The 15,600-nt window shown below is 46.6% G+C and overlaps 1 protein-coding gene across 1 annotated transcript; it reads left to right on the forward strand.

The window, feature by feature from the left end:
* The first annotated feature begins 1,012 nt into the window (after positions 1-1,012).
* LOC126992471 (uncharacterized) lies at positions 1,013-1,663 on the forward strand. The gene has a single exon (XM_050851220.1). The coding sequence runs from the start codon at positions 1,013-1,015 to the stop codon at positions 1,661-1,663; it is 651 nt and encodes a 216-aa protein (XP_050707177.1).
* Positions 1,664-15,600: the final 13,937 nt, after the last annotated feature.

Below are 15,600 nucleotides of genomic sequence, written 5' to 3' on the forward strand. Positions count from 1 at the left end.
CTTGTACGGGGCCAAGTTCAAGGTCAGGACGGACCATGCTGCGCTGAGGTGGTTAAAGAACCTCAGGAACCCGGAGGGTCAGCTAGCCAGGTGGATTGGCAAGCTTGAACAGCACGACTACCACATTGAGTACCGGCCGGGGAAACTGCACGGTAATGCGGACAGTTTAAGTCGCCGGCCCTGCGAAAGTGACTGTGCGCATTGCAGCCGCCGGGAGGGGGAGCCTGTGAGCGTGAAGGCTGCCGCGGTTGCCAGTGACACTAGTTGGGGAGAGGACCTCGGACAGGCCCAGCGGGAGGACGCGGACATTGGGCCCATAGTGACACTGCGGGAAGAAGGCGAGGAAAAACCGCCTTGGGAAAGTGTTGCACCGTTGAGCCCTGCAGGTAAGGCGTTGTGGCAACAGTGGGCAGTGCTACGCCTGAGTGATGGGGTGCTGCAGAGGCGGTGGGAGACAAGTGGCGGCGGTGTGGCCTTCTGGCAGACAATAGTTCCTGGGAAAATGAGAAAGGAACTGGTGCGCGAGGCTCACGGTGGTAGTGCGAGCGGCCACTTCGGTGTGCGTAAGACCCTCGGAGGTTAAAGCAGAGTGTGTACTGGGTAGGCATGCGAAAGGACGCGACTGAGTGGTGCAGGAGTTGTGACGTGTGCTGTGCCAAGATGGGCCCCGGGAGAAGGACTGTGGCTCCCTTACAGGTGTACCAGGTAGGGGCACCCATGGAGAGGGTAGCAGTGGACATTGTGGGCCCATTCCTAAGACAGTTCAGGGGAATCGCTTTGTGTGCGTGGCCATGGACTATTTTACTAAGTGGCCGGAAGCGTTCCTCTCCCGAACCATGAGGCGGGCACAGTGGCGGGGTGTTGGTGGACGAGTTCTTTGCCCGGTTTGGTGTGCTGCACGAGTTGCACTCCGACCAAGGGAGGGAGTTTGAGTCGGCCGTGTTCCGGGAGTGCTGTAGCTTGCTGGGCATTAAAAGACTCGTACCACACCCTACGGCCTCAGTCAGATGGCATGGTGGAACGCTACAACCGCACCCTAGGTCAGGAGTTGGCAAAGTATTGCCAGGAGGGACAGGAGGATTGGGACTTGAAAATCCCCCTGGTACTGATGGCTTACCGCTCGGCCGAACACGAGGTGACTGGGTACACGCCCGCGCGGCTGATGTGTGGACGGGAGTTCCGGCTGCCAGTGGATCTGGTGACTGGCAGGCCGTCGGACGAGGAGATGCCCACTACAGTCACCCCCTACGCTATCGCCCTCCAGGACCGTCTCCAGCAAATACACCATCAGGTGAGGGCTAACCTGAAGGTGTCGGGCGAGACGATGAAAGACCGGTACGATCGGCGGGCCAAGTCACCACCTTTCAAGGAGGGGGACAAAGTGTGGTTGCACAACCCTCGGAGGAAGAAAGGGTTGTCCCCCAAGCTCCAGAGCCCCTGGGAGGGGCCCTACGACGTGGAACGGGTCCTTTCTGACGTCACATTCCGCATACGCCAGGGGCCTCACAGGCGTGCCATGGTGGTGCACGCGGACCGGCTCTGGCGGTACCACGGTCCCGGGGACTTCTCCTGGGAGGAGGAAGCTTCGCTGGCGGGCAGCGAGGAGGAGGAGGAAGCGGACCTGGGGCTGGGGGTCGAGGAGCCCCTGGTGACGGAGGATTAGGAGGACCTGGACCCGAGGGAACCGGAGCCCATGGTGTTGGAGGAGGACGCGGGCGAGGAGGTGTGTCCCTTGGACGGGGCATCTGCAGGAGGTAATCTTGGGCCGGAGGTAAGGAGGCCCAGGAGGGAGCGGCGTCTCCCCGGTTGGATGGATGACTTTGTTTGTGACTGAGCACATGTTTAGTTGAGTTTACTTTATTTGGGCGGGATATGTGTTTTCTTTTTTGGGGGGAGCGAGGACGCTCCATCTTTCTGGGAGGGGTGATGTTACGGCTGCCTGAGGTTCCCCAGGAAGTGACGTCACCGAGGGGGAAGGCCTGTGATTGGGGCACGAGGGCCTTAGGGGACGCCGGGAGGCAGTTGGATTCGAACCTCGGTCGGGTGCTCTTCTGAACTTGCTAACTGCATGCCTCCCCCACTCATGCGGCCCCGCTGCACACGACTTTCTGCTCATGCTCATCCCTATACTGTCCAGACCCCTTATGCAAGAGTTAACCAGCATCTTCACTCTTTCATCCCTCACGCTGGTAAACTCTGGAACAATCATCCTTCATCTGTATTTCCTCCTGCCTACGACTTGAACTTTTTCAAGAGGAGGGTATCAGGACACCTCTCCTCCCGAATTTGACCTTGCTTTTGGCCACCTCGTCTGATTCTTTTATGGGAGCAGCGATTAGCGGGCTTTTTTTTATTATTGTCTTTTTTGTGCCCTTGAGCTGCCTCCTTTGTTGTAAAAAAAAAAAAAAAAATAAGCCGTCTGCGAATTAAGGCCAGAGAGGGCATAGAAAACATCATTATGACGAAACTTAATAACAGGCATAAAGTAGTCGGAGGGGGGATGTGTAGGAGGAATATGCCCAGAATCGTCCAGAGTGGAGTTGTTGCAGAAAGTTTGAGCGAAGAATTCAGCCTTAGAGATAAAAGAGACGGCAGTGCTGCCGTGTTTTTTTTTTCTTCACATTCATGGTACAGAAGCCTTCTCAAACTATCACCAGGCTCATGAAACTACCCATGGAGATACAGATACGACAACCTCTCTCTCTCTCTCTCTCTCTCTCTCTCTCTCTCTCTCTCTCTCTCTCTCTCTCTCTCTCTCGCCGGCTACGTAAACTTTTGGGATCAATTTTATGGCATGAGGAGTCTATTTCAGAAAGATGGACTCCATTTGTCAGCAGTCGGAGCGGCAAGATTTGGGAGACTACTTCACGGCGCTGTTCGAGACTTTAGAGCAAAAAACGAGTCGCGCGTTCACACCCCGCCCACTTAAAAATAAATAGTTGTCATGCGGCCAGCACTTCACTAAATCCTAAAACAACTAACAACTCCGTTTCTCGAGTTATAACAAAAGACAACTTAAGGGTTCTTAGCTTTAACGTTCGAGGCTTAAGAAATATGATCGATGAATTGCAGTGCCTAACTAAAACAGAAGACGTTGATGTAATTGCCGTAACTGAAACATTTATTGACACCGCTAATAATGACTGAATTTTTTTAATATAATGTAAATAACTTTATATTTTTCAATAAAGACCGAGTTAATCGTAGAGGTGGAGGAGTGGCTCTTTACGTCAAAAGTAGCTTACAGCCCGTTGATAAAACACCAGAGAACAGTACTGTAGAACACTTGAGCGTGAGCTCAAATACCGATCAATTAAAAATCAACATATCCGTCACTTACAGGCCTCCAGGCCAATCACGCGAGAATGATGAAATAATATATAGCGTTTTGCAAAGAACTCTCCGAAACAATGATGCATTGATTTTGAGGGATTTTAATCTACCGCATATAGACTGGCAGACACTCACGGGATCCGAGGGGGAATTGCATAGGATGTTAGACTTCGTTGAAAATAACTGCCTTAGCCAAATGGTTAGTGAAACAACGCGCGATAATAATATTCTTGATCTTGTATTAGTAACCCAAGAGAACTTAGTTGACAATGTCAGCGTTGGCGAACACCTCGGATCATGCGATCATAGACTGGTGCGTCTCGACATAAGAGCTCAAACAAGGATTGCATTATTGTATGTCAATTTTAAAAGAGCGAATTTTGAAAGAATAAGACAGTCATTAACGATCTTTCAATTAGTATCCAACAGCGACGTCGAAGAATCTTGGCAAGACTTTAAAGCTTAATATCTAACTGATCCGTGCAATCTTGTGAAAAGCGTCGAAAAGTTAAAAATCCTCCGTGGTTTAATAATGAAATCAAACTTGCTCTCCAAAAGAGGAACTTGTTACATAGGCAAAAGAAAACCGATAACTCTACCGAAAATAGTACACGGTACTACGAAGCAAGACGACAAGTCAAAAGTTTAATCAAACAGGCGAAACGGAGGTACGAAGTAAACATTGCGGTAAATTGCAAGTCAGATCCTAAAAGTTTTTTAGGTATATAAACAAAAAAAAAAAAAGAGATTCGAAGTGGGATTGGCCCATTAACAGATAATTCGGGCAATATCGTGACAGACACCCAACGCATAGCGAACACGTTAAATTCTTATTTCGCCTCGGTTTTTAATAGTGATTCTACCGATACTGCTGCTGCTCCTACCACTATTGGAAATCCCAGTCGTACTCTCCCTGACTTTGAAATCAGTACAGATGAGGTTCTCAAAGCGCTGCAGTCACTTAAAACTAACAAAAGTCCAGGACTTGATAAAATATATCCAAAATTAGAGTACTTAAAGGAATATCAAGAGAGATACTCAGACCTTTAACAATGCTGTATAATATGTCTTAGCACAATGGTATCGTTCATAGTGATTGGAAAATGGCTAACGAAGGTAGTAACAAATGTACAGAATTGGTGGTAGTTCGAAGTGGGGGGTGACGGAAGTGGGGGTTGGGGGGGTCAGCGGGGGGATGACGGAAGAGGGGGTAGCTGGACACCCCCCACCCCCCACATCTTTCAACTTTTCACCCACCCCCCAACACCCACCCCACCACTCCCCATCCACCCCTCTCAGGCTAGCGTACGGAACCGGGGGGTGACGGAGTGGGGGTGCCAGCAGGGGAGGGTGACGGAAGAGGGGTAGTTGAAGGGTTAAGATAAGATCGCGGAAAAAAAGAGCTCGAATGACCACAAGATTATAATCACGGAAAAGGGTAAAGACATTAGGTTAATGACCTGGATGGAATATGCCCCGCCCACCTGCTCCCCGGCCTCCATCTTTCCTTAATCTCGTTTCTTTCCCTCTCTCCCACACACACACACACACACACACACACACACACACACACACACACACACACACACACACACACACACACTCGCACACACTCGAACACACACACACACACACACACACACACACACACACACACACACACACACACACACACACACACACACACACACACACACACACACACACACACACACACACACACACCTTTATGTCTGTTTCTGATCCTGTTATGTCTGTTTGTGATCCTATTTCGTCCGTATCTGATCATTTTCCATCTGTTTTTTTTTTATTCCTTTATGTTTGTTTCTAGTTCTTTTCTGTTGTTTCTAATTCTTTTCCGTCCATTTTTTACTCTTTTTCGTCTGTTTCTGATTCCATTATGTTTGTTTCTGATCCTTTTAAGTCTGTTTCTGATTCCTTTCCGTCTGTCCGTCTACTGGTGTTTGCGATAAATGAAATACCACTGGCTGATCACACACACACACACACACACACACACACACACACACACACACACACACGAAACATAAAGCCTTTGTTATTTTCGTTTCTTTTTCGTTTCTTCGTCTGTTCGTGCGTCCCTTACGTCAGCGGAGGGCGAGGCAAGATGGAAGTGTACCGAGGCTCACTAGTTAAAACAATAAACAGTCTGGAAATCAAGTTGAAATTTTCCTCCACTCCTTTGTCTGTGTTTGGGCCATCCGTCCCTTCGACCTATAGTAAGATGCATCCGGTGGCTTGGAGGGCACACGAAGGGCATGTTAGTGACTCGTGGTAAGGATTGACTCATGACTTTCCGTTTTTGTGACACTGTGTTGGGTTGTATGTATTTCTGTGTATTGCATAGTACGTTTCTTTTCATATTTGTTTGTTTATATATTATGAGGATTTAGAGGGCACGCGAAGGGCAAGTTAAAAGTGACTCGTGGGAAGGATTGACTCATGACTTTCCGTTTTTATGACATTGTGTTGCGTTGTATGAATTTCTAAGTATGGCATTGTTTGTTTCTTCTTCTATTTGTAAGTTCATCTTATTTCGAGGACTTGGACACACACGGAGGGCAAGTTAAAGGTGACTCGTGGTAAGGATTGACTCGTAGTTTTCCGTTTTATTATGTTGAGCTCCGTTGTATGTTTTTCTCTATACATAACATTCATTATTTTCCTACTTGTATTTTTTCTTCTTATTTCTCAGTTGTCTGTCTCTTTCAAACATGGGAAGTTTGTTTTCAGTGTACTTTTCAGTCTTCGCTGTGATGAGTTTCACTGTAGTGGTTTTCGCTATATGACATTACTTGATTATTTTCCTATTCGTTTTTTTTCTTGTTATTTCTCGGATGTCTATGTGTCTGTCAAGCATGGTAAGGTTGTATTCATTGTAATTTTCCGTTTTTTATTACAGTGCGTTTCGTTGTATTTATTTATGTATATGTCATTTTTAATTTCTTTTTCCACTTGTTTGTTTGTCTTATTTGCTGTTCGTCTACTTTTTTAAGCTTATTACGTGTTTATTTATTTGTTTTGTCTATGTCTCTTCAAGCTTGCTATCTACGTCACCAGCGAGAGGTATTAAAGATGAAAGTTTAAAAGACACTCATGTAACGCTAGAGGTAATATTATAATTTAACCTTTATTTTTATTTTTATTTTGGGGTCACGAATTATCATTATATATATTATGTTATCGCCTAAATGTATATTATTGTTACGGCCCCAACTACAACTACTACTACTACTACTGCAATTCCTCCTCCTCCTACTACTACTACCATTCCTGCTACTTCTATTACTGCTGCTGCTACTACTACTGCTATTACTACTACTACTATTACTACTGATGAAGTCGTACGGAAGATGTTTCTCCACCCATATAAGATGCAGTAGGAGACTTACCCGTAGAGTCGTTTACCGACGTATTTATGGAAGCGGCTATATGCGATAGCCAATCCTCCCAGTTATCGTGGAGATCGTTCACGATAGGCCTGAGGACCTGTAAGATTTTCCTATTAGCCCTCTCCGCCAACCCATTAGCAGCTGGGTGGTAAGCTGTGATGAAGGATTGCGTGATGTTAAACTGAGCGCTTATTTCGCTCAATACTGAGTTCCTAAACTCGGTGCCATTGTCACTCAAAAGAATTCGAGGAGACGAATGTGGACACAACACGTGAGTCACGAGGGCATGGGCCACGCGTGTGGCTGTCTTGTCCTTGAGAGGCGCTAGAACTAGAAACCTAGAGAACTGGTCGACGCACACCAATAAGTAGCGCGAACCATGTTGGCTCTGGGGGAGCTGTAATAAGTCTATATTAACAACATCCCATGGCGCCTCTGGTACTGGGTATTGCAACATAGGTGCTGGCCCTTTTACGGACCCCTTGTGCTTAGCACAAACGACGCAATGTGCGACATGTTTTTCTACATCAACCCGTAATGTGGGCCAGTAGAATTCTCGTCTGGTGACAGATAGCGTCTTGTAAACTGGGATAATTTAGGGATTCATGAGGGCCAGAACTGCGGATTGGAGAGCCAGGAGAACCAGGTAGAAATGTCTTACAATAATTTAGTTAGAGTAATAGTAGAGGGGCAAGAACAGCATATACCACAGCGAACACTTAGAAAAGAAAACAATGATCCTAAGTGGATGACTCGTGGACTAAAACACGAGATTGAGTTAAAGAAGGGAATTTATCAGAAAATAAAGAATGGGGAAACACATCTCAGGGGCCGGTACGTCGAACTATCTAGATTAGTTAAGAAAAACACCAGGATAGCAAAAAAGAACTATGAGATCAAAGTAGCAAATGAGGCGAAAAGTAATCCTAAGGGCTTCTTTCAGATGTATAGAACAAAAACACGGGAGAAAATTGGACCGCTGAAAACAAACACAGGGGAGCTAGTAGAAAGTTACGAAAATATGAGCACATTGTTGAACGACTACTTCCTTTCAGTATTAACACAGGAGGATCGAACGACTATACCGGAAAGAGTTCAGGTGTACGAGGGCGGGGATGGCGATAAATTGAGGGATATAATCATTACCAGGCAAGTAGTTCAGGATGAGATAGATAAGCTTAAGAAGAACAAGTCGCCAGGTCCTGACGGGATATTTCCGAGGGTATTAAAGGAGTTAGGTGACCCACTAACCGACATCTTTAAGATGTCGGTAAATACAACTATGTGCCGAGCCTATGGAAAGTAGCTAATATGACGCCGATTTTTAAAAAGTGGGACAGGTCAGTTGCTTCAAACTATCGCCCAATTAGCTTAACATCGGTTATAGGGAAGATCCTGGAGTCCAAAAAAGCCAGGAACATTCTCGAGCATTTAGAGAAACATACCTAAATACACGACTCCCAGCATGGGTTCACAAAGGTAGGTCATGCCTCACCAATCTCTTGTCCTTCTACAATAAAGTATTTGAGGCGGTTGACAGAGATGAAAATTATGATGTAATCTATCTTGATTTTAGTAAAGCGTTTGACAAAGTTCCTCACCAACGACTGTTGCTTAAATTACAGGCTCACGGAGTAGGGTAAAGTTTTGAACTGGGTCAAGGCGTGGCTTAGCAATAGGAAGCAAAGAGTGCAAATCAATGGTAAAAGATCTGACTGGGGATGTGTTACGAGTGGGGTCCCACAAGGCTCGGTATTAGGTCCACTTTTGTTTATTATTTATATCAATGACTTAGACACAGGAATTAGTAGTGATGTTAGTAAATTTGCAGATGATACCAAGATCGGTAGAGTAATTGAGTCGGATCAGGACGCTAGTATTCTCCAAGGTGAACTCAACAGATTATATGACTGGGCGGATAAATGGCAGATGGAGTTCAATGTAGGGAAGTGCAGTATTCTGAGTGTAGGTAGGAACAACCCCTCACATAACTATTGCTTAAATGACACTCTCATAAGTAGGTCTGGGTGCGAGAGGGATTTAGGGGTCTTAGTGAGCTCTGATCTCCGTCCAAGGGCACAATGCATTCAAGCTAGAAATCGAGCTAATAGGGTACTGGGATTTATTTCAAGGAGCGTAAGCAACAGAAGCCCTGAAGTCTTCCTCAAACTATATTTAGCATTAGTTAGACCTCATCTTGACTATGCGGTTCAGTTCTGGTCACCCTACTATAGAATGGATATCAAAATGTTAGAATCGGTGCAGAGGAGGATGACTAAGATGATTCAGGGGTTGAGAAACTTGCCAAACGAGGAAAGACTCAAACAGTTAAACTTGCATTCTCTAGAAAGGCGAAGGGTGCGTGGAGACATGATCGAGGTTTATAAATGGATGAAGGGCTTTAATAAGGGAGACATTCATAAGGTTTTGTTGGTAAGAGAACCGGGTAGGACACGAAGTAACGGGTTTAAACTGGATAAATTCAGATTCAACAGGGACATAGGCAAAAATTGGTTTACTAACAGGGTGGTGGATGAGTGGAGTAAACAGCAGTCATGTGGTGAGTGCCAATACAATTGTCACATTCAAAAATAGATTAGATAAATTCATGGACAGTGATATTAGGTGGGGTTAGATTCACAGGAGCTTAGGTTCACAGGAGCTGCCTTGTTCAGGCCTACCGACCTCTTGCAGACTCCTGCGTTATTATGGTCTTTTGTTCTTGTCTCTTCCTGGGTGACCCGCAATGGGTGTGTTATGGACCAGCTTAAGCGTCACGGGGACGTATTTGTCTGGGATGACCAGTTGGTCTATAGGTACCAGTTTGGTTGGCCATGACCTACAAAGGAGGTTGTCCTCTGATAGGAAGAATTGTGAAAAGGGAACTGGCAATTCAGGAAGGTTTGTTTCGTCTCCCGACTCGAGGGCGTAAATTACCCTCTTCCACACAGGGTGGTCTCGCTGAGCAGTGTGTAGCTCAGGTGAAGTGAAGCTGTGGATGACCTCTGGGTGGTAAACGCTCCTATCGGAATAATCCGAGATAAGCCATCATCGACCAAATATGTTTAACAGGTGATAAATTTTATCAACGGATAGAATGCTTCGATCAATAAGAATCATCTTGCCAGACGACCGTGTAGGTTTTTCCTTGAAAATATCAGTTATGGCCGCGTGGTCCGTATACACCACAATTATGTACCCCATCACTATGTCACGAAAATGCTTCAGAGCCCACACAATGGCAAGAGCCTCTGGGTGGGCAGAAAAGTTCTTTTCCGGAGCAGTTAGTACTCGACTGGCGAACGCTATCACATGCTTTTTGCCGTACTTATCTGTTTGCATCAGAGCGGCTCCTAGTCCACTAGTCGAAGCGTCGGTACAAAGCTGAAAGGGGTCCTTGAAATCCGGAAAGACAAGGACCGGAGCCTGTGTAAGCGCTTTCTTTAAATCCTCAAAGCTCGTTTGTTGAGCTGGGAGCCACTGGAATGGTACGTCTTTCTTTAATAGATGGGTTAGGGGACTCGCGCGTGCTGCGAAGTCCTTTATGAAAGGCCTGTAATAACCTGCGACACCCAAGAAAGACCGTACCTTGTCCGCAGACGTTGGCTGAGAGAACTCGGCAACAGCTTTTATTTTGTCGTCCACTGTGTGGATGCCGAATTCGTCCATGACATGCCCCAAGAACTTGATCCGAGGCCTTAAGAATTCACATTTGGTGATTTTGAGCTTTAATCCGACCTCTTGAAGTCTGTGTAGGACTGCTTTTAGTGTTTCCATGTGTGCATGCACGTCTTTACCTGCTATGATGATGTCGTCTAAATACATATAGACAGAGTTGCCCAGCAAGTCACCAAAAATACTGTTCATTGTCCTTTGGAAGGTCAAGGAGCTCCTTTGAGCCCGAACGGCATCCTCGTCCACTCATAGTGGCCATGAGGCGTGCTAAAAGCCGTTATTTCACGTGACTCGGGGGCCATGGGCAGTTGCCATTAGCCACTGACCAGATCAAGACTCGTAAAGACTTTATTTCCTCTACCGAGACACATCAGAAGATCTCTAAGAACAGGAAGCGGAAAATGATCATCCACGGTCGCAGTGTTCACACGCCGGAAATCAATCACAGGACGATAAGAACCGTCTTTCTTTGGAACCAGAAACAAGGGTGAATTCCACGGGAATTCGATTCTTTGATGACAACTTGTTCTAACATTTCAGAGATAAGTTGTTGCACGACCTCCCTCTGACTGTGGGGAGCTTGTACGCATTGATATATACAGGATTTGTATTTGGTTTTAACAATGTGGTGTTCAGCACACTGCGTAACTCAAGCAGCTCGCCTGGTAGAGCAAGCGCCCCCTATAATGTTCCAGTAGCTGGACTAAGGTTGGCTTAGTTTCGGAATAGTGTGCAACTTTTAGGAATGCCTCTAAATTAGCTGTGTCTTGTTCAGGAGAAGCCTGGCACGCCAAGGTTATGCCTGAGACTTGGGCTGAAGGGTATTCAGCTGGTTCCGGGGCGACATTTCTCCCATACATAGACACTGGCATAACTAACACCGTGTTTGGATACAGGAGATCCAGACGTGTTTATTACCAATGCCTCTGCAAAACCTCCCTCCTTGACTGTCGCGAGAGTTACCTCCACCGTCACGCGGTGTATGTGAGAGCTCCGTCGATACACATAACTGCCCGTTGGAGGGCGTTAGGCAAACGGATTTTAACAAGTTTTGCAGCATGATCTGGAACTATTTGAGGACTTTCTACGACTGCCGTTACTGTCCGCCACAAGTCTGCAATGTTTTCGTGTGGTTTGACCGTAAGAGGTGACACTTGGGCGGTGGCAGTCCCTGAGTCTGTGGTGGGTTGGTCATTTTCCCCCTCTGAGGGTGGGATTACAGGTGACAGAGGCGATGGATTTACCATCCCCTGTATGCGTCGGCCTTGATACACGATCGCGTTGCTTTCAGGGTTTATGGTTATGTGCAGGTCTTTCATGGCGTTTAATCCTAAGATCCCATCCACAGGTAAGGCAAACCTGCTAGAGACATAAAAGAAATCTCGAAAGGGACATACTTTTTCATGTAAGCTGACTGTTAGTGGTACTCGCCCAAGGATTCCCAAAGTGGTGCCCGTCACGCCTACCACATTCAGGTCGTTCTCTTGGAGCGGCCAATTTTCCCCACTCGCCTGTCGTGTCAGTGACCTGTATGAGTCTGAGATGACATTGACTGTCACACCTGTCTACCGCTAATGTGAGTGAAATTTGCCCACCTTGCAAGGGAGGGCAATTTTGCTTGTCCGGCCCAAGGCGGCAATGACGGAGTCAAGTTGCTCCCAATTAGTATTGTCCTTAAGGGACACTTGGATGTACATACGCCTTGGGGCTGTCACGAAGTCATGTCTTTTTATTCTGAGAAGAGGAGTGTGGTTTACTGTCCGCCGAGGACTTGTACTTCTGTTCCTCCTTGGCCTTTTGTATTGCAGAACAACTGTCTGAATCATGAAAACAATTCCCGTGGACAAGGCAAAAGGCAGCCTTCCGCTGATGGTTTGGCCTAGGGTTCCTGTGTGATGAATAATGCCCGCCACTGTAACCTCCTGATCTCCTATCTGAGCCCTGTCTTGAATGTGTTGATTCCTACGTTTCGCGAAGCAAGAATGTTCAGAATGTCCTGATTGTTTGCAAAAACTACAGGTGAGAGATGCCTTACTTTGTGCCTGCAATGCTGCGGCTGTTGCGAGGGTTGATGGTGAGGTGTTCTTGAACCTTGACTTCTAACTCTGAGACGAAGTCAACCAACTTCCCGCTCGGTTTGAAGGCCAAAAGAAGGGCAGAACGGCAGTTCGTCTCTGAAATATGAAATAAGTAAAAAACAACTCGAAAAAGCTGTTTTCACCTGGTGCTTTGCATACAACCCCTGGAAGCCAGAACGTGTCTTCTAGGCTCTTGATACAGATCAACCGCCAGCTGATTTGCCTCAATCATGGCGTCCCAAATCAGCTTTGTTGAGGAATTTTTTGAAGACTCAACCGTGTGTGCCATCTGTCTAACGATGCTTGGTTTACTCCCGCCCGAAGATTTTATGAAATTCCTTTGAAAACCTCATAGTTTACTCCAATGTCCCCAAGCGAACGCTGAGGACTGCATCAAATTCAGTGCCCGAGCCTTCAGAGTAACTGTGACCGAATGAAAGCGATTTTATCATGATCTTCCGTAATGGAGGAATTTACGATGGCAGAGTCACACAGATCTGGAACGGTCTCGCCGCCGAGAATTGCCGAATACTGGCGTGAGTTGGAATGACGAATCAGGGGGAAGGGGAAGTGGGGTGGGGCCCCTGCAGGAGGGGGAGGTGGATCGTCAGGCATTTTGATCGGCTGAGTGGGGTTAAGTATTCAGACGAACCCGGCGGTGAAGGGCGCTTTCAGGGCCGGATTGCCTTGCGCCCCGAGGCCAAAATCATCAGGGGCCCCCCTCGCCAATATATATATATATATATATATATATATATATATATATATATATATATATATATATATATATATATATATATATATATATATATATTGTGTGTGTTGTTTGTGTGCGTGTGTGTGTAGAGAGATTTTGTGTCCTTTTTCAAGAAAACTTAAGGACAAACAGGCTAAAAAGGACAGACTGTCCCAAAGGACAAACATAGCAACCTGCCACACACACAGTGAGTCTGGTGACTGCAGCAGTTTCAAAAGAGCAACTTGCATTGTGAGTCAGTAAATTTAATTTTGTGGAATGAATATGACACAAGATTGATGAATGTGGATTTTGGTCAAGGTGCTGAAGGTTAATGAACATTATTCTCTCTCTCTCTCTCTCTCTCTCTCTCTCTCTCTCGACCATTGGGCCACCACAACAAGTCCCCAGGACCCCAGTAAATCCCTCAGTTGCCAGTGGGCCCTAGGCAATGGCCTATGTTGCCTATTGGCAAATCCGGCCCTGGGCGCTTTCCTTGAGAGGAAGAGTAAGTAGTACCGATCGCAAGTTTACAACATTTAAATCATCGGTGTCGCACTGTGCTCCAATTCTCCTCCTTGAAGGACAGGCCAACTGTTTAAGGTGTCGCCGAGTTTGTGAGTGTCTTTGTTCATACTATGGTGTAAATCAGTTACAATAGGCGCATATTTGATAGTGTAAATATTAACCAATAAACGGAACGTATGAATTAATAGTTTGCGCCGAAAACCTAAAAAAAAAAAAACAAGAAAGAATGGCTAGCAGGGTGCCAGGTAGACGTAATATAAGTTAATGTTATAATGGAATGTCATAATGTTATGGGTATATTAAAAAAATAGCTCTATAAATACTGCGGTATTTTGGGCAGAGAAAATTAAGTGAGTATACCTTTGAAGCTCTCGTTTTCCCCTCGAGCGGCGAAAGAAAGAAAACGGAGGCAGGGAGCACTGAGGAAGATTAACTTTGATCAGGGAACTCACAGTAAACCCGCTAACAAACTTTCTAATAATAGGGATCAATATCGTATGCAGATAATTACTCTCACAATTATGACTGATTAACAGTGTTAGGAACACAAAAATAAAAAGGTCATGCCTCTGCACGAAACAAAACTGAAATAATGAAACCGGCATATTTTGACGAAGGAAAATCCACAAATACGAGATTAATCAGCTGATGTAGTGGAGAGGGCGAAGGTTGGGGACGCCCTCAGGTACGTGCAGTCGTTGGAGTCGCGTCGTGAAACCTCATGCCGCAACGGCAGCAGCGGCGGCGAAGATGAGGAAAGAGGCCCGGACATCGGAGGGGACTCGTAATGGCTGCTGGAAACTGCTGACCCAGCGATTTGATCAGCCGCGGACTGGGTGCTCGGAAAACTGCCGCCAGACGTAGGACGGCTGCTGGTTCTTATTATGCTCCTGAGATGGGCCGCGGTGGCAGATAAGACGACTTGGGTAACCTCGCCAGAAGACGCCTTGCAGGAAACGGTAGTGGTAACTGCTTGCAGTCACTGGGAGATATCCTCAGGTTCCCTTGATGACTGTTTGCCGGAAAAAGTTTGGGCCGATGCTCCCCGGCAGCGGTGTTTACTCGCCCGCTGTGGTGCGAGGGGAGCATCCTGAGTTGTTCAAGGTCAGCGGGGCGTACCTCCTCCTGCTGGCGGGCTTCGAGTGAGCTGTGAGTGGCTTGCAGTGCTACAACCTTGAGGCAGGGGCGGCATGAATTTGTGGCCTCGCTTTCGGCTGCGTAGGCCTGTTGGTGGCTGGAGGCTTGACGCCTGTATGGGAAGCTTGTACGCCAGACGCCTGGTGAGTTTTGCTTGTAGCTGGCGCCTGGTGAGTTGCCGCGGACGGCTGGCTTGTGACTCCTTCCTTCCTTCTACGCCTGTCCACGGGTTTGTTGGTGAGTTCTCGTGGCTTGGGCTTGGAGAACGAGGTAGCGAGAGGCACAGGCGCGGTGGTGACTCACTGCCAACCAAATGCTGTTTCTGGAAGCTTGCCGGGGGGCGTTTAAAGGGCGTTGATTAAGAGCTTCCAGCTTCCTTAAGGCGGGTATATTCGTAGCCTATAATATTACATGAAGCGCCGTAGCGAGCGAAACTCCGTTGTGTGTCAGTCGGACTCATCGTGAAGGAGTGACGATTTGGGACAAGATTGGAAAATAATTGTTACTGGTGAATTGGTTACGTGCGTCAAAGGTGACCTACACTTTTATGAAATGCGATGTATACCAAAACTGAGACAGTAAACACTGACGGACGACATTCCTATAAAAGGTTGGCGTGCAATCTCTATTTGTCAAGTAGGTTTTCCATTGACAATTGTATGCCTAATTCGTGGTGATATTAAATAAACTAATAATATTG

Source organism: Eriocheir sinensis, unplaced genomic scaffold (assembly GCF_024679095.1).
Source record: "Eriocheir sinensis breed Jianghai 21 unplaced genomic scaffold, ASM2467909v1 Scaffold47, whole genome shotgun sequence".
In the NCBI taxonomy this organism is placed as follows: domain Eukaryota; kingdom Metazoa; phylum Arthropoda; class Malacostraca; order Decapoda; family Varunidae; genus Eriocheir; species Eriocheir sinensis.